Below are 19,612 nucleotides of genomic sequence, written 5' to 3'. Positions count from 1 at the left end.
TCTTAGTCTTAGTGGAAGGACTTCAGAACCGGGTCCATGTTCTCTACGTTCTTAGTCTTAGTGAGGACTTCAGAACCGGGTCCATGTTCTCTACGTTCTTAGTCTTAGTGAGGACTTCAGAACCGGGTCCATGTTCTCTACGTTCTTAGTCTTAGTGAGGACTTCAGAACCGGGTCCATGTTCTCTACGTTCTTAGTCTTAGTAGAAGGACTTCAGAACCGGGTCCATGTTCTCTACGTTCTTAGTCTTAGTGAGGACTTCAGAACCGGGTCCATGTTCTCTACGTTCTTAGTCTTAGTGAGGACTTCAGAACTGGGTTCATGTTCTCTACGTTCTTAGTCTTAGTGAGGACTTCAGAACCGGGTCCATGTTCTCTACGTTCTTAGTCTTAGTGAGGACTTCAGAACCGGGTCCATGTTCTCTACGTTCTTAGTCTTAGTGAGGACTTCAGAACCGGGTCCATGTTCTCTACGTTCTTAGTCTTAGTGGAAGGACTTCAGAACCGGGTCCATGTTCTCTACGTTCTTAGTCTTAGTGAGGACTTCAGAACCGGGTCCATGTTCTCTACGTTCTTAGTCTTAGTGAGGACTTCAGAACCGGGTCCATGTTCTCTACGTTCTTAGTCTTAGTGAGGACTTCAGAACCGGGTCCATGTTCTCTACGTTCTTAGTCTTAGTAGAAGGACTTCAGAACCGGGTCCATGTTCTCTACGTTCTTAGTCTTAGTGAGGACTTCAGAACCGGGTCCATGTTCTCTACGTTCTTAGTCTTAGTGAGGACTTCAGAACTGGGTTCATGTTCTCTACGTTCTTAGTCTTAGTGAGGACTTCAGAACCGGGTCCATGTTCTCTACGTTCTTAGTCTTAGTGAGGACTTCAGAACCGGGTCCATGTTCTCTACGTTCTTAGTCTTAGTGAGGACTTCAGAACCGGGTCCATGTTCTCTACGTTCTTAGTCTTAGTGAGGACTTCAGAACCGGGTCCATGTTCTCTACGTTCTTAGTCTTAGTGAAGACTTCAGAACCGGGTCCATGTTCTCTACATTCTTAGTCTTAGTGAGGACTTCAGAACCGGGTCCATGTTCTCTACGTTCTTAGTCTTAGTGAGGACTTCAGAACCGGGTCCATGTTCTCTACGTTCTTAGTCTTAGTGGAAGGACTTCAGAACCGGGTCCATGTTCTCTACGTTCTTAGTCTTAGTGAGGACTTCAGAACCGGGTCCATGTTCTCTACGTTCTTAGTCTTAGTGAGGACTTCAGAACCGGGTCCATGTTCTCTACGTTCTTAGTCTTAGTGAGGACTTCAGAACCGGGTCCATGTTCTCTACGTTCTTAGTCTTAGTGAGGACTTCAGAACCGGGTCCATGTTCTCTACGTTCTTAGTCTTAGTGAGGACTTCAGAACCGGGTCCATGTTCTCTACGTTCTTAGTCTTAGTGAGGACTTCAGAACCGGGTCCATGTTCTCTACGTTCTTAGTCTTAGTGAGGACTTCAGAACCGGGTCCATGTTCTCTACGTTCTTAGTCTTAGTGAGGACTTCAGAACCGGATTCATGTTCTCTACGTTCTTAGTCTTAGTGAGGACTTCAGAACCGGGTCCATGTTCTCTACGTTCTTAGTCTTAGTGAGGACGCGGGCAGCGGTCCCTTGTCTGCATCATGGTGCGTGAGCTCGTTTGGAGCGCCTGTCCCTAAATGGGCATTAGACAGTCTTTCTTACTGCTAAAATATTGTTAGAATAGCCGGTTTAAAGGGATGTGATGATGAGATGCAGTGGTGCAGCATTTTATTTATACTAAATGTTTTAGAGGGATAATGATGACGCAGCTATTTATCTATAAACAACTGCTTTAGAAGGTAGAATGAAGTCAATAAGGTGCTACTGACAAATCATTGTGTGGATTATATCATATTTATATGTAAAAATGTGTCCCCTCAACTCATAATGTGGGTTTTTGTGTATAAATTTCATACATACTTTCCTTTTTCTTTCTTTTAAGACATTTATAATAAGGAACTCTGAGCCTCGTTTTCATCAAACAAATCATTTTTATTTAAATATAATGTAAAAACATTATATTTTTAGATTATGTATAATGTCTTTTACGGGGAAAGAAGCGTCACAACGAACGACTTCAATTAAACTAAAAATAAGGAGCTGCTTGAAGCAGCCAAAGGGAGCTGTTAACAGTTCAGAACAAAAATGTAGTTTTTATAAGTTTTTCTAGTCCACATACAGCTGTTTGGTAGTGAATCTTTTACAAGCAGTCAGTTTAAGAGTTGTTAATTATGTTAGGATGAATTATAGTTAAATGCAAAACTACTGATAGCTGATTTCCTGCTCCTAGCTGGACATAAGGAAAGGGTTTAATCAGATGAGATTGATTAGGATATTAGAAAAGACACAAAGCTACAGTTTGCAACATAGGGAGCACAGAGAGAAGGAAGACAAGAGTCAGAATTAACAAAATATCCAGAGCTGCAGTCAACAGGGAGGATGAGACAGGAAGGAGGGCACAATAGACTGGGATGAAAAAGAAGATTCAAAGAAGAAATGTATATATGTAGTAATAAAACACGAAGGCACACTTTAACCTAAAGCTCGGGGGTCAGTTTGGCTTCATGTTTTCTCATGTTGACAGGCAGCAATAGAGTGAAACTCAGATTTTAATAAAATATCAAATAAACACATGCATGGTTTTGCGTTCTATAAATTTCCTCAAATTTGAATCTCTTGTATAACTATTTTGTAATACACCATGGTACATGGAACTGTAAAATTTATGTGAAATTTGTACTAATATTCAGCTCGGGAATCCAGTCGAGTGAAGCCTGTTTTTACTTTGAGCCCCCGCCCCTTCAGTGGTCTCTGCACGGCCCTGCTCAGCAGAAACGATGAGAATCAACTCAATTTTATTTATATAGCGCCGATTCATGATACATGTCATCTCAAGGCACTTTCCAGAGTCAGATTCAATCAGATTATACAGGCCAGTGGTCGGGGACTTCACTGAGTGGTGTGAGTCCTCCTTTTGTTTAAGAGAGAACTGAGGTGACTGACTTTAGGGAAACCAGCTCTGCTATTCTACCTGAGGACGTCTCCTGTGGGAATTTTGAAAATATGAACCCGTTTAACTACCAGGGAACTGTTCTGGATGACAGACCTGACGTTTGAAGCCCGGGTGTGGACTCTCTCTGAGGCTTCCTGGTCTCAGTGTGAATTCTTCTTTTATGAGAATCGCCTTGTTTCACTGAGTCCTTATTAACATATACTTTACATCAGACGGTTTGGTCTTTTGATTTGCAAAAACAGGAACAGCAAGTGCTGGGAACTGTCAGTGTGCAGCAAAATCCTCGGTACAGCCTTGAGTGACCTCTCTGTCTTGTATAAGGAGAGTTTAGTGAAAAAGACCGAACAGACCCTGACTTTTTTCCAGATGCAGTTATCTGCAGCCGAGATTCAGGACTAAAGACTCAAACATTAATTATCCATGCAGTGATTAAGATTTTAAATAATAGGGTGATGCTGGCCTGTAAAGTACTCACCTGTACACTGTGATCGCACGCTGTCTCTTTCTCCTGCATTGTTTACATTGCAATTGTTTACTTTTAATGACTGCTGCACTTTATACTGTAATTTACAACCTGTGTGCAAAGAAATTTCGTTCTGTACGCACTCTGTGCATACAAAATGACAAATAAAGTTGTCTAAGTCTGTCTAAGTATGTTGTTTTGTTACATGTCTGTATTTAGGGTTTCCTACTGCCTATGCAATCATTTGCCCCTGGGGATATAAAGATTGTTCTTGAACTAGGACTGATAAAAAAAATCAGTGAACCACCATCTGTGTGTGGTGGCTTCTCAAATCATCAGCGGCTGTGGACCAATGGAAAACGGCTGAGTTCTCTTTCTCCTGAGCCCGAATAAGATGCTTTTTACCCTCTGAATCTGACTGCAGCTGCCGGCCACGCCTTGTGAATCTCCCCGAAACTCTTGAATGGGATTTGTTTCGCAATCCTCTCTAGGCGGTGGTCGCCTTTCTTGATTGTGCATCTTTTTTTGTGTTATACTTTTTCCTTCCACTTAACTTTGCATAGAAATGAATATGAAGCTCTTTGAAAGACCAGAATTAAACAAAAGAATGCAGCGCTGAATCTGTACACTCATCAGTTTTGTCACAGCCGCACTGAAAAACTGAGGTGTAGAAATCAGGACTAAAAACATCAGGTTTTTCCATAAAGTAGAGGGTTTTATCAGCTCATTTTTATTATGCATGAGCTATTTATTGGTTTTAAACATGCATTTTGATAATTCTATCTTTTTCTGATATGTACATTTTTCTTCAATTAATGTGTTTCTTGTCTTTAATGCCAATTTCTTTCCCTGTATTGCTTTATTGTCTTGTGAAGCCCTTTTAACCCAGACTGAATGAGGTGAGATAGGCCTGCCTTGCATATCTTGAAACACTGAGATTCATCGCAGGATGTAAACCTCTTACTCTCCGTTGCACTTGACCGTATCTGGTTATCTGGCCTTCATTGTTCATGCATAGACTTTTTCACCATTATACATTGTTTAGAAAGCTACTATCACTCTATCTAGCTTTCTAAACAATAACGTAATCTACGGCCTTCGCTCAAGGAGTTTTATTACATGCAGCGTTCCTTCAATCCGTAAACAACTCGGGGGAAAACGCCATTTTCCTTCAATGCTGCTTCAACTTGGAACAAAGTACAAAAAGACCTGAAGCAGTGCAGCCTAATTCAGCTGAAAAGGTTTTAAGTATTGGCTGGACAGCAGTTGGTGGCACCGCCATATTTCTGCAAGAAGAAGCAGTGTTTGAATCCCGGCCTGATGTATTTCTGCATGGAGGTTGCACGTTTTTCCCGTTTTTCCGGGCACTCCAGCTTCCACCCACAGTCCAAAACCATGACTTTTATGTTAATTGTTAGCTCTGACATTGCCCTTACGTATAATTGTTACGTCTCTGTGATGGACAACTGTTATGTAGTGTCTGCTCTTACCTCCAAACAGCGACAAAGACCTTGATTTTTGGAGACATCTGTCTGACAGCACTGCAAAGGTGTGGAAACTGTTGAACTGCCAAACTGCAACCCACAAACTCTGCACATTTGCATTTTTTTTTTTTGCACATTTTAGCATCATTGTAGCTCATATATTCACACGTTTGCATTTTTTGCACATTTTTGCATCATTGCAGCTCATATAGCATCAAAAATGCTATTGGACTCCTAGTCTTAAAATTGCACAAACAAATGCATTCATGCAAAAATGCCCTTGCACAATCCAATCTGTACATAAATAATGTCTCTTTTTTGTTACATTTCAATTGTTTGTATACTGTATATTTAAAATCTACTGTTTACTTCTAAATCTCTGCCGCACCTAAAACTGTAATTTAACTTCTAGTGCGATTTACAAAAGCTGTACGAAACGAAATTTCTTTCTGTACCCACTTTGTGCATACCGAATGACAAATAAAGTTGTCTAAGTCTAAGTCTAAGAAACCATTGTAAGAGGCTTGTGGAAGGAACACTCACTGCTTACAGGCAATTCAATCAAATAGTGATAAAGTGTGGGTAAACTTCTGAATTTAAAGAAACATTTTCTTTAAACCCCTGTTTCCTATTCTGGTCTTTGGAAATTATTTTGGTAATCCCAGTTGATTTAAAAAAGGAAAGGTCTAGTCTGATTTAATGTCAGTCAGAGGAAAAAAAACGGTGTTGGTGTTTGGCGCCCTCTACAGGTGAGCAAACGAACCGTCGCGATCACCCGGAAGTAGATCCCGTCTCCCTCAGGTTACACGTGCTGAAGGTAAGCAAAGCCTGAAAGTCGGTCTGCTGCGAGGTTTTTAGACAATATTACCACATGTTTGTGTTTATTACGTCACCTTCAGATTTATGTGCTCAGATTTATGTAAAGCAGACATTCTAAATGTGATACAAAGGCCGCCTGTAGTCTTTTTTTCTTAAAGACACGACGTGTTTGTGTTCCGTCCAGCTCCGCTCGGTCCAACATGGGGAAGTCCAAACAAATAGGAAACCACAATAGCGACAAGAAGAAGAACATCTCAAAGAAGTGGAAGACGAAGCGCCGGACCAAAGACCTGGACCAGATCCACTCGGACATGAAGCCGGAGACGGCGGCCAGGCTGCTGCGTCAGGAGGTGGACTACGACGTGACGGGCTGTGCGCAACACTACTGCCTACACTGCGCGTAAGTGTCCAGCCTGAGAACCAGGAGGAGACGGCAGGAAATTCACCAGCAGTGTTTGTTTTACAGCGAAACGTAAAAATGTTTTACTAAATCCGCCCATCAGCAGGTCCTCCTGTTGATTCGTTCTTCCCTTGTTATCCTGCTTCCTTCCTACGTCGTGTCCTACCTCCCTATCTTCTTTCCTTTCCTGCCTCCTCTCCCTTTCCTATAATTACCTCCCTCCTTGCTTTTCATTTCTCCTTTTTTGTTCCGTCCATCTCTTCTATCCTTATGTCCTGTCTTGTCTTCTTCCCTTTGTCCTGCCATCCTTTCTCCTTCCCTTCTTTCAGGTTCCTCCTTTCTTCCGTCCTCACTGCAAAAATGGATCTAAAAATAAGTAAAATGTTCTTAAAGTTAGTGTATTTGTCCTTGATTTGAGCAGGTAAACAAGATGATTTGCCAATGGAATGAGATTTTTGCACTTAAAATAGGAACAACTCATCTCCATCATCTTATTTCAAGTGCAGGATGTCTAATTATCTTATTTTAGGGGTTAAAATACTCATTCCATTGGCAGATAATCTTATTTACCTGCTCAAATCAAGGACAAATACACTAACTTTAAGAACATTTTACTTCTTTTTAGATCAGTTTTTGCAGTGCTACTTCTGCTGCCCTTCCTGCTGTCGCTCCTTCTTTGTGTCCTACCTCCCTTCCTTTCATTCTTGTTTCTGTTTTTTTGCAGAGTAAATTTTGAAGGTATTTATACTCTAGAAATACGTGCTGTAAATTCCTCATAAGCTTTAGTAGTTTAGACTTTAAAAACGGCGTAAAGAACTGAAAACTGAAGAAGTTTGTGAATTCGGTGTGAAGGACCCGTGAAGAGCGATAAATAAACAGTACAGGTGCTGGTCATTTAATTAGAATATCATGAAAAAGTAAAAGTTTTTTCCATAATTCCATTCAAAAAGTAAATGTTGTATATCATATTAATTCATTACACATGCCACGCCACATCGCTGCAGTAATGCAGGGAAAAGGAGCCCCAGCTAAGTACTGATTGCTGGACATGCTCAGACTTTTCATGTTCAGACTTTTCAGTTGGCCAACATTTCTGGAAATCCTTTATTTTGTTTTGGTCTTCAGTAATATTCTAATTTTTTGAGATACTGAATTTGGGGTTTTCATTAGTTGTCAGTTATGATAATCAAAATGAACAGAAAAAAAAACACTTGAAATATATCAGTATGTGTGTAATGAATGAATATAATATACGAGTTTCACTTTTTGAATGGAATCACTGGGGGAAAAAAATCAACTTTTTCCTGATATCCTGCTGATATGACCAGCACCTGTAGAGAGAACCAGAGACGCACAGTTCAGACGGCCAGAGAACGTAATCGATCATCTCTTTTTAGATCTTTTTACATGGATCACCTCTGATCAGCAGATCAGATACGGGAGAATCCGAATTTTTACCTGTTCATTTAATCCGTCAGAACTAGAAACTCATCATTTTCAGCTTTTAAACACATCAGCTTGAACTTTTAAAACCCCCACAATAAGTGTTTTTTCTTATAATTCCTCTACTTTCTGTTGAATTAAAAACTGCTACTTCTATCTAAGGACTTTTTCTTACTTTAACGTGTTTATAGACCTTTAAATCAGGACTAAAAGCATTAATGTTTAAGGTCAAAGATTACTTTTAGTGTATTTTAATCATGTTGGTAATCCATTTCAAAGTAGGACTATTAATCTTTTTATGAGATGTCTTATTTTTTTCTATGTATTGTTTGTTTTCAGTATAATTTTCTTGACCTTTTGCTCTTTCACTCCTGCAAAGCACTTTAGACTCCTTTGTGTTTAAACGGTGTCCTTCACCTACATTTCTCCTGTATTTATTGTGATATAATGACATTCGATGCAGAAGTTTAGCAATAAAACATTTTTATAAAGCCCCTTCGTCAATGCCATTTGCAAAGTGTTTGCTGACCTCTTTATTCACTCCAACTTCTTGTCTTGCAGGAGATACTTTGTTGACATGAGATCCTTGAAAGAGCACTTCAGAACCAAATTGCACAAGAAACGGTAGGTTCCGGTGTCGGGGAAAGACGGGCGGTCAGCCGGAGAAGCCGTTGCCTTTGTAGCTGGAGGAGATCGGCAGCTCACCTGTCCGTGTGTCCGCAGGTTAAAGCAGCTGCGGGAGGAGCCGTACACCCAGGCGGAGGCAGAGCGAGCGGCGGGGATGGGCTCCTACATCCCACCAAAGACCGTAGAAGTGCAGACGCAGCCCATCGAAGAGGACATGGACTGACGGCTGATTACGTTAATGCATGGACTCAATAATAAAAGCAACGCATTCACCTTTTGCCAGATGCAAAGGTGAATGCGTTTTTGTGACAGCTTATAATCTTTTGCCACATGTATCCATGTAAATGCATACGTGACAGCAGAATATAGAATAATAAACTCCATGTAGATTCATATGGCGTCTGGGAGGCTGCAGGAGGAAACGTTCTGCTGGAGGGAGGTTTCTGTCTCCATGTGAGGGATAAACGGCACGATTTATAGGTTTCTCTCCGATCAGGGATCCTTTACGCTCTTCTAATCAGTCTGGAATACGCTTCAAACATTTTCCAAATCTGGATTAAAAAGAAACTGATAACAGTATGTTCTTTATTCTGATATGTATCTCTAAGAAGTAAAGTGCTTCTTACAGTGATTTGTATCTAATTTCCCTTCATTTTCTAATTGCCATGATTTCACCTGCTAAACTCATTAACCCTGTAAATTCATGCAGGTAATTGTCAGTAAACCACATTTTTAAAAAAATTAAATCTTTTTTGGTTGGCTGTTTAAAAAAAAAACTGTCAGGCTTTCAAAATTTCTTTATATCATAATTGATACATTAGACCAAAAAATAAATTTTCCTCATATTTTCAGCATTTTTATGAAGGGTGTGTAAAATATTCATTTGTGTGTTTAGTAAAATACCGACTTTGTTGAAGAGGTAGGGGTCTTAGAAATATATCATAAATTATACACAAGGAGATAGAGGGTTAATCGTTTTGAGTGTTTTAATTAATGTTATGCTTTAGCATATGAACAAATTTGTTTTGAAAGTAAAAATGTGAAGATAATAAATTTAGGTAAAAAAAAATAATTTTCGAGATTCTTAATATTTGGAGTTGGGAGGAAATAAAGGGGAAGCATTTGGAAAGCGTGTAATAGAAACATCCTTTATTTTCCCTCGGTGGGGAAATTCAGGTCTAATTAGAAGAAAAGTGAAAGGCAACTGGAAGCAGATTCTCCAAGTTATTGAGTTTGTTGGGAGCAGTTATGGAGACTTACAGCTGCTGGAAGGACGGATTAACGCTCCTCTGTGGGAATCAGAATAGTTGAAATAAGATTTCAAAACATCAAAATTTAGTACCTTGCAAAAGTACTCATATACCTGGATGTTTTCCACATTACAACAACGAACACTATTTTATACGGAGCCCCTAAAGGGACAATGAAAAGAAATAAAAATATGTATATATATATATATATATATATATATATATATATATATATATATATATATATATATATATATATATATATAATTTTTTTTTCTCTCCCAATTTCCCTTCAATGTCCTTTTAGGGCAGGGGTTTCAAATCAAAAGTACAGGAGTGCCAAACACTTAATAAAGGAAAAATAAACGAAAAAAATGCAATGTTGTGATTTTTTTTTTTTTTTTTTTTACCTGCTCTACAGAATATGATCACTTTAATTAAACAAAATAGTCTGATTCTCTGTGGGAAAGGGATGCATAAATCACTGTAGGCCTTAAGCTAAAAACGAATTTTGTTCATTTGTTTTCTTAACCCAGTTTGCAAATTATTTAGGCTTGGTAGAAAATTTTTCTTTAATTGTTTTTGAGCAATCTAAGAACAGGATCTGGGTCAGTATTTCTTTTAAAAACACTGTATTTAGCTAATTTTAATGAATTAATTCAAAACTTTTTTTGTACACAAAATTCTGCATTTGAGTTAAAGTCCTCGGAGATATGTGGTGCTATTTCCTATGAAATTAAAGAGAGTTAAATAAAAACAAAGTGTGGTTATTAAAAGACAAACACCTCACATTGTACCTAACATTTGCAATTGTAAGATCACAACCTCTCTGTAAATAGGTTTATCCTTATTAAAAATAAAACATTTCCATCTGCGTCAGCCACCTGTGCTGGTGGACCACGTCTTTCTTGTCATGCAGTTGGGGGACAAAATCAGTCCAGGGGCCACAAACGGCCCCCTGGCCTCACTTTGGGCATGCCTGCTTTAGGGCCTCAGCACCATTAAGACATAAAACAGACCCTTTATTCATCACAGTGTTTTCCATTTTTCGTGTATTTTACATTTTTGTATGATTTCACAGCTATCTTGGTTGTGGTATTATTTCCAGAATATTTATCTCCACCATGTCTGCATGCTGAGGAAAGAAATGTCCGCCTCTGCTGATTCGGGGACAAGTGGTTTGGCAAATAACAGCAGTTGCTTTTCTGGCACTAAAACGTGTAATTGAAGCTTGTTTGGGAGACATTCTTTGGACGACAGAGGAGACCCTGCCCCTTTAAGTGGGAGTCCTGTGCCAGCAGCTCAAGCTAGAAATATTTAGGAGTCAGAAAAGGGAAAGCTTCCGGTTCATCTTCAAAATAAAACCAGAGCTTTGTGTATAGTTGTCCCCTAAATTAATTCAGTTTCCTGATTGTCTACCCAAAGGTTAAATGCTTTGACCCCTAGTGGCTTTGCCTTGTGACAGGAGGCCAGATTTATAAGAACAGTACTTCTTCATGTCTTCAAATGTTGTTTACCATGCTTCATTTAGGTTCACCACAAACTGTAGAGCCATGACATCACTGTGGCCTTCCCTCTCTACGAGGAGGGAGTGTCATTGGTACACTTTTATTTACAAGGCTCTCTTTGGATCACTGCCCTCTTACATTTTTCCTTACTTACACAGAAAAGCGTGGCCTCTTGTGCCCTGAGATCCAACCATCAGCTGTTGCTCACGGTTCTTTTTGGCTGCACAGAGCTAGGGAAGAAAGACTTTAGCTATGCAGATCTTTGTGCGTGGAATTTTTTTACAAAGAGACTGGAAGTTCACTGAGTTTTTATCCTTAAATGCTTTTAAGTTGAAGATGAAAGAATTTAAGACGGCCTCAGTTCGTAATTGTTTTACTTGAAATGTTTTTTTTATGTACCTTAATCTAAACTTTGCTGCCTCTTGGCCAGGACTCCCTTGAAAAAGAGGTTTTTAATCTCAATGGGATTTTTTTCCCTGGTTAAATAAAGGTTAAATAAAAAATAAATGTAACAAATAGAATAAAATATATTGTTCATCGCAAAACTGATTCTGGGTCGTTTTGGGAGGGCCACGTTTCGAAGATCCTCCCGTTCTTTATTTGTTAAAGTGATTTTAGGCAAATTGTGAGTGATCCCGGTCAGGACGCCCCGTACAAGGCCCATTCATCATTTTCACTACCTTATTCTGGGAATTTAACTTTACCTGTGTACCCGGTGCTTTCTGCAGAGTCTCAGTCTACTCTTTGTGTTTTTTTTTCTTGAAGAGGACCAGCTCTTTGCTGTCCTCCTTCTCCCTTCACTGTGTGTACAGAAAGACTCCCACCTGCCTGCTGCCATTCCCCAGTGAGCTCTGCCCTGGTGGCAACACCATCCCATCCTTTTGGACTATTTTTTTTTTTTTTGCAGAATCTTGCAGCTTTTTCTTCAGCTATCAGCAGGACCATTGGCTGTGAAACCCCTTCTCACGCCAATCAATTGTGTTTGTTTGGAAGTAATGTTGGACAAAAATAAGGATGATCGAAATAATTTGTTTTTGATAAAAAAAAGAAAAAGAAAGGAGGTTTCAAGCTTTAGTGAACTGCGACATTTATTTATTTGTGCATTTGTTGTTGCTTGTTCTTTATTTTGCGGTAATCCTGAATGTGCATGAAGAAGAACTCGCTACGGTGCTTTTAATTTGATAGCCGGTGCGTCTGGTTTGACCAACCCTTCAGCTTGACGCATGTAACCGCATCCATATGGCTCCAGACTGGATGTGGGAAATAAGAAATCTGGGCTTCTAGCGGCCAGAAGCAGAAGTAAGGGTCGGGGAAGAGGTGCTTCTCCTCGGCTGCAGGTTTAGGAGCTCATCCGGCTCCAATGATCTCCTGAAGAAGGGTCGACCATGGCCGCAGACGTGGATAAAACGGTCCCCGGAGAGAGAGCGCAGGAACGGGCACAATGGGCAGAAGAGCCCGGGACCTGGATCCTGGTTCCGCAGAGGGATGTGGACCCTCCTGGTGGTCTGTGGGGTCCCTCTGGTTGCTTTGGGGATAAAGCACTACCAAGATTCCCAGCTCCTCAAACGTCACGTAAGACCCAGACACGGAGCATCATTGCGTTAAATGTCGCGTTTAATGACCTGAGATTTAATCCTAGAAACGAGTGTCTCTCACGTTCCTTCACCTGGACGCGGGTTCTCAGACATTAGGCGCGTTTTAAAGCGCCATCAGCAGTTTTCTCGCCCCACTGTGGTTTTATTGGGCGGGTCGGAGGGTCTGTCTGCCAGCCAGCTGCTGAAACACATCACTGCCTGGAGTCTACAGGAGTCTGGCTCTCCAAGTTGTCTTTGCGCCCCCTCCCCCTCTCCCTCCATTGTACGGCCGCTGGCAGACACGCATCTGGCTGAAAAAGGGCTGAACTTCTTCTCTAATGTGTCCTCTGGGCTGATCTTCATCCAGGAAGAAGGAATGCTGCAGCCTCCCTTTGAATATTGATAATTTCTTTTAATAAAGAGGTTGCGCTTTGTGGCTACACCCACGATGAGATAATTTCTGATCTAAAGTATTTTTGAGGTTCAGCCCGTGTTGTGACTTAGTGTCCCAGTTTTTTGGTGCAGCATTACAAACCTAAAATCTCTGTTGCTCATCAGGAAGAGGCCGTTCGAGCTCTGGGCACCGAGGGCCTGTTTCTCTTCTCCTCTCTGGACACCGACCATGACCTTCACCTGAGTCCCGAGGAGTTCAAACCCATCGCCGAGAAGCTCACAGGTGCAGCTTTTACTGTTTTCATGTCACGTCTACCCTCCAGCCCTTCTGCTCCATAATGAATATTCACACGGCACAATTTTCTGCTGTTGCAAACACAACTTTAACCTATTTTATGGGACTTTTATGAAACAGTTTGATTAAAATCCAGAAAGGCTAGTATGCATTCAGTTTCAGCCCGTCTTTACTCTGATACCCCTAAATGAAATCTGGGGAAACCGTTTGCCTCGTTAATTAGACGGAGTCCATCTGTGTGCAACTCAGTCTCAAAAGAACAGCTTCGGCTGTTCTGGTTCTGGAGAGGTTTGCATTAATTAAACCTCAGAGGTTTGCTAGAGAACATTAGAGAACAACCAGCACTGAAGGAAGAAAGTTCTGGTCCAGTTTAAAACAGGGTGAGCTGCAGCAGAGAAACAGCTAAAGCTCCTAGAGCTCCTAGAGCTTCTCCACCACATCTGAATCAGATTATTGTCTTGTTTCCGGGCCTCTGCAGAGCTGAATGGCTGCTGATGAGGAGATTATAGTGTGTTGGAGAAGCGATGAATCTAAAGGTTGAAGGATAGTAGCTCTCTGGGGCACCCCTGGTTTGGTTCATGTGTTAGAATGGCCTAGTCAAAGTCCAGAACCTGAACCACTTGAAAATCTGAGCTCGATAGCTGATGTTCACAGACTTCATTCTTAAGTCTCTGGATGGGTAAATCTGGAGTTAAAGGAGCTTCTAGGAAGTATTTACTCCTGGGGGCTGAATACAGGTGTATGCCACACTTTTCAGATCTTTACTTGGAAAAACCTTCCTTTTAATTTTCAGAGCAGTTGTGGGACAAAACATCCGCTTCGCAGTCAGAATGTTGAAGGTTTAATTCTAGTTTCCCGACGCCAAAAGTTGATGTGCCTTTGAGCAAGACCCTAAACCTTAAATTACCTACAGCTCTGTGTGTTGGTGTGAAGCCTGATGAGTTTGACTTTACAGCCTTGAAGCCTTGATTATTATACGTTTCACCTACAATCCCAATAAAACCTCTGAGGTTTGTAGTTGTAATGCATTAAAAAAGAAAGATAGAAGAGGTTCAGGGGGTGTCAATACTTTTCACGGCGGTGTGACGGTGGTTTCCTCGCAGGGATCAGCGCTCCTGTGGATGTGGAGGAGGATGTGGCTGATGACCCAAATGGAGAGACTTTGGTTCTGGAGGCCAAGATGCAGCCTCTGCTGCTGGACTCCATGACGAAAAGCAGGGACGGCTTTCTGGGAGTAAGAAAAACACCAAACGTTCTGTTGTGTGAAAAGGTCCAAATATCCAGAACCAGCAGAGGAAAAGCCTGCATTAATCTTTTATTTATTTAATTTGCAGGTTTCTCACAGCTCTCTGAGTGGTCTCCGCTCCTGGACGAGCCCTGCGGTGCCCTCCTCTTCGTTCCCCGCCAGCCAGTTCCGAGTGTTCCTGCCCCCGAAGGGCAGAGGGGAGGTGGGGGACACGTGGTGGCTGATCCCCAGCGAGCTCAACATCTTCACGGGTTACCTGCCCAACAACCGGTACCATCCTCCCACTCCGAGGGGCAAAGAGGTGCTCGGCCGCCGCCGCTGCGTCTGTTTGAATTTTCACCGAATGCGTCGTGTTCTGACGGGTGCTCTGGTCCCGCTGTAGGTTCTGATCCACTCCCTGTTGAGCATGTTCCACCCTCGGCCCTTTATCAAGTCCCGGTTTGCACCACAGGGCACCGTCGCCTGCATTCGGGCCAAAAGCGACTTTTATTATGACGTCGTCTTCAGGTGAGGATGCAGCCTGAGGGGGGGGGGGGGGCACGTCTCACTTTGGCTGTGCTTTCTCTAACTTCTCTATCTCCAGCCTCAGTGCCTTCTGTTTGGAACATATAATGAATATTTATTGACGTTATTATTTGTTTTGGCAGGCGGCCATTGCCGATGTAACATTGGCCCTGAGCGATAGATCCTTTTACAGAAATCAGGTTTTAATGAGAGCTGCAGCTGGTATCAATTCCTGCTACAGAAATGCACACAACCATCTATGATTTGACCTTTCTATCTGCGTTCATTCATTTTTAGAGAGTGATTACAATAATATTAGATTAGATTAGATTAAACTTTATTGTCATTATACAGGCACAGGTAAAAGGCAACGAAATGCAGTTTAGGTCTAACCAGAAGTGCAATAAGCAGTGGTTCCATAAGTACAGGACATGGATATGTACTGAATAAATATAGAGATGTATACTACTATAGATAGAATTTTACTGATAGATTTATCCTATGAGTATAATATAGAGATAACTAGTATTGTGAACTAAATTTACAGCTGGATATGTACCGAATATAATATACAGGTGGATATTACTATAGAGTTTTACAGATATGTACAGATATTTATATATAGTACAGATATGTATAATATAACACTGACTGAAGACAGGAACTAATGAAACCTTTCTCATAACGTTTGTCGTTGATCAATGGGCTGATGGACGACAAACGCACCAAGCTGGGACTATAAGAACAAAAGCTGCCTTTAAAAAAAAAAGCTCCTTTAAATCAAGATTAAAAACACATTTGTTCAGGATTACCTGTGACTGTTTTAGTTAAACTGTTTTACTAAAACATAGTTAGTTTAAGTTTGTAGTCCAACTGTTTTTTAAATCATTTGCTTTTAGTTTCCATTTACCCATGTTTTATGTTGTTACTACGTTTTATAACTGTTTTTTTTTTTTTTTACTTGCTTTTATTCAGTTTTTATTCTCCTATGTTCTAATCAAGTAAAGCACTTTGCGTTGTCCTTGTACTGAAATGTGCTACACGGATAAACTTTCCTTGCCTATAGACGAAGTTTGGGGGGTGCAAGGCTGGGAATCATAGCTGCAGACACAGAAATGACTAAACAACTTTTCAGTCTGCAAACACAGCGACAGACTGATGCACATTTCAGTGCATTTCACACCGAATGGCCGTCTCCGGCGCGGACTCTCAGTCTCTCCTCGTTGTTGTTCACACATGCAGGATTCACGCAGAGTTCCAGCTCAACGACGTCCCGAACTTTCCCTTCTGGTTCACCCCGGGTCAGTTCACCGGTAACATCGTGCTCTCGAAAGATGCTTCCCACGTCCGTCACTTCCGCCTCCATGTCCCCAGTAACAGGTGAGCGGGAGCGCCCCCACCCGCCCTCCCACCGCGGGGCTCAGGCACACTGTGACGCGTCCCACTGTGCCGCAGGTCTCTAAACGTGGACATGGAGTGGCTGTATGGAGCCAGCGAGAGCAGCAACATGGAGGTGGACATCGGCTACCTGCCGCAGGTACGACGGCCGCACATGCAACAAATCCTCAGACGTTCTCCTCACGTCCTCTTCTCTGTAAAAATAGGAATGCTGTCTAATCGCCTGGTGTTGCTTCCTGTTGTTTTCCCTTTGGTGATGTAGATTAAATTTTTCATTGTTTGGGTGAAGACTTCAGTTTTTCCGTTCTCTCTGTAGAGTTTAGGTCTGTTTTCTCCAAATTTACCATTCATTTAACTTATATTCTAACACTAATTATTTATAGTGATTCACTTTTTTTTTTTTTAAAGCAGTACATTAAGCCTTTAAAACTGTACTGAAACATTTTTTGGACAATGAATCTAAAAATTTTGAAATTTTAGTTTTTATATAAAAAAAAAGAAAGAATTTCCACACCTTTTTTTTTCTCTTGTAAATGTGATTTATATTCTGAACGGGTAAACTAAAACAAATTTAGGAGGAAAATTATAATAAACGCACAGCTTTAATGTGCCGTAAAATACCCTGTTTTGGTTTGTGTGCTTCTGCTGCTTTTTTTGTCTCTTTTTGTCTCTTTCTGAGAACTGAGATGCAGACTTGATGACATGGTTAAAAAAACGAGAGCAGCCCATTTCCTCGCCCATCAGAAGGAGGGTGTGCCAGTTAGCACGCAGTAATGCCAACGCTGCGTGTTCACCTCTCCAACATTACGAATTTGATCGTTTTAATCCTATGGCCCTCAGATTTCTAACGGATGTTAGGTGAGAACTCGTGCAGAATGTCGAAACTGGACCAGAGGGTGCTTCAAAGTCTTATTTAGTGGCGTGCATGCTCAGGTAGCCAGGTTATTGTAGCTTTTTTTTATTCTTGACATTTCGCTCCCAGCAGATGGGGGCATAGATGAGCCACTGAAGCTGGAAGTCGGGGAAAACGTGGCATTTTAAACCGGACCTGGTGCACTTTTTAGATCGACTGCACATGTAATGTGTCTGGGGGAGAAAAAAAAAACTCTTTTGTTTGTAGTTGGAGCTGCAGTCCACGGGGCCCTCCACCCCCTCCGTGATTGTGGACGAGGAGGGAAATGTCATCGACAGTCGGCACGGAGGCGGCGAACCGATCCAGTTTGTCTTTGAGGAAATTCACTGGACCTCAGAGATCAGTGAGGAGGAAGCCCTGCGCCGCCTGGAGGTCACCTTCTACCCGTTTAAGAAGGTAAGCATCCATGAGGGAGGGCGAGCGCTCACTGGTTGGTTGTCGGTGTTTTTTTATGGTCTTTGTGTTTGCAGGTGCCCTACTTGCCCTTTGCAGAGGCTTTTGAGCGAGCGGCGGCGGAGAAGAAGCTGGTGCATTCCATTCTGCTCTGGGGAGCTTTAGACGATCAGTCCTGCTGAGGTGAGCTCGTTAACGAGGAGCTAATTTTACAGAACTGCATCCTGGGACACAAGAATTTGGCCCCCTCTTCTGTGTTTGAGACCTAAGGAAGACCATTTCTAGCACCAGTTTTTTTTCTAACCGCTGTTACGCTTTGTTCACCAGTTACCAACAGATCAGTCAAGTGTTTAAAGTTTCGCACCGTTAGGGGTGTCCGTTTGTGTCCTCACTGTGCGCTCAAACGTCCGCAGGGTCGGGGCGAACTCTCCGGGAGACGGTCCTGGAAAGTTCGCCCGTCCTGGCTCTGCTCAACCAGAGCTTCGTCAGCAGCTGGTCTCTGGTCAGAGAGCTGGAGAACATGCAGGTGAGCGCCCGGGGCAGGAACAGCACTGGAACCAGTCAGCACAGCCGTTCTGTTTGTCACTGCTGTGAAAACCTGTTTCAGGCAGACGAGGAGAACCCTGCACTGAGTGAAAAGGCCCGTTTACATCTGGAGAAGTACAGCTTCCCCGTGGAGATGCTGGTGGCGCTGCCCAATGGAACAATTGTAAATACAGCTTTTATATACAACTTTTTTTTTTTTTTTTAGCAAATAACTTCCAGAGGAATCTGCAGCAGCATGCATGCATTTGTTCATACGAATAACCCGAAGAATAATATTATAAAGGAATCACAATTTAAGCCGTGCCTTGTTTTCTAACTGCACTGAATTATTGTTGCTTGAAGAAGTTTGGTATGCAGCCCTCTTTCCTGATTAGATAAGTGCTTGGCTCCACAGCTGAAGGGAAATCGCTCTCATGTGTCCCTCAGGTCCACCACATCAATGCTAACTACTTCCTGGACCAAACAGCAATGAAACCAGAGGACGAAGGGGCGACTTTCAGCTTTTCTGGGGCGTTCGAGGACCCCTCCACTTCCACGTACATCAACTTCCTGAAGGAGGGGCTGGAGAAGGCTAAGGACTACGTGTCCCAGTAATAGGTGTCTATTTGGCACCTTCTGAGATGCTCAGCCTGATAAAGGGACTCTTTGACCCAGGATGGGGAGATTGGCTCCAACAAGCATGTAGAGAAGGGGCCCGTTCTTCGTACGTTGCTTAAAACATCCAAGATTAAATGACACATCCGAGATGATTTCATCCGGCTAATCATGATCCGGCTAATTGGGTTCTTCGAACACACCTGTTGTTTATAATTAGTATGGCTGGATTGAGTTATCTGAGATAACTGCGCGTTCATGTGTTTGTTTAAAAGGGGAAATGTATCGATAGTAGGAACAATGATCAGCAACGCTGCTATTGGCTGTTCAGCATGGCCAAAGAACGCCCACAGTTTTTCTCCCAAGCAGAACAGGAGCTTTTAATGGAAGGTTATGCTGAATTTGAGTCATTATATGAACAAATCTTCTTACTGAATATGATAAAAATAAAAAGCAAACCATCATACAACTTAAATATTTTCCATTTATGGCTCTAACACCACTTTTTCCTCTTTAAAAGCCACTGTTAAATGATGTGCTTGTCTGTTTATAACAGCCACAAAGAAAAATCTCTCTACAGTTACACTGTCGCGCTGCGCTACAGGATCCTGTCTATTGCGCAATACACGATTAATTCGGAAAACTCTGCAAAATATTCTTGCACCTTCCGCAACAGGTTGCTGTCGTAAAAATGGAC

The 19,612-nt window shown here is 41.8% G+C and overlaps 2 protein-coding genes across 2 annotated transcripts; both read left to right on the top strand.

Moving 5' to 3' along the window:
* Nucleotides 1-5,742: 5,742 nt before the first annotated feature.
* znf593 (zinc finger protein 593) lies at nt 5,743-9,731 on the top strand. Its single transcript, XM_012855782.3, has 4 exons — nt 5,743-5,829; nt 6,016-6,231; nt 8,236-8,298; nt 8,398-9,731. The coding sequence occupies exons 2-4, from the start codon at nt 6,032-6,034 to the stop codon at nt 8,522-8,524; spliced, it is 390 nt and encodes a 129-aa protein (XP_012711236.1). The 5' UTR covers nt 5,743-5,829; nt 6,016-6,031; the 3' UTR covers nt 8,525-9,731.
* A 2,537-nt stretch (nt 9,732-12,268) lies between these two features.
* Nucleotides 12,269-19,110, top strand: selenon (selenoprotein N). The gene is given in 13 exon segments (XM_012855778.3): nt 12,269-12,468; nt 12,470-12,631; nt 13,192-13,309; nt 14,425-14,555; nt 14,656-14,868; nt 14,950-15,074; nt 16,314-16,451; nt 16,527-16,608; nt 17,590-17,778; nt 17,853-17,958; nt 18,189-18,301; nt 18,383-18,484; nt 18,748-19,110. Coding segments are annotated over 13 exon segments (1,671 nt in total). The 5' UTR covers nt 12,269-12,444; the 3' UTR covers nt 18,916-19,110.
* The last annotated feature ends 502 nt before the right edge of the window (nt 19,111-19,612 follow it).

This window comes from Fundulus heteroclitus, chromosome 19, assembly GCF_011125445.2.
Source record: "Fundulus heteroclitus isolate FHET01 chromosome 19, MU-UCD_Fhet_4.1, whole genome shotgun sequence".
In the NCBI taxonomy this organism is placed as follows: domain Eukaryota; kingdom Metazoa; phylum Chordata; class Actinopteri; order Cyprinodontiformes; family Fundulidae; genus Fundulus; species Fundulus heteroclitus.
Note: the sequence above shows the minus strand (reverse complement) of the source record. Positions and strands in the feature narration are given on the sequence as shown.

Bases quoted from the DNA above. Each gene is read 5' to 3' on its own strand.
- znf593 (XM_012855782.3), top strand. From the start codon at position 6,032: ATGGGGAAGTCCAAACAAATAGGAAACCACAATAGCGACAAGAAGAAG. The intron at 6,232-8,235 runs GTAAGTGTCCAG...CTTGTCTTGCAG, and splicing joins CACTACTGCCTACACTGCGC to GAGATACTTTGTTGACATGA. The intron at 8,299-8,397 runs GTAGGTTCCGGT...GTGTGTCCGCAG, and splicing joins ACCAAATTGCACAAGAAACG to GTTAAAGCAGCTGCGGGAGG.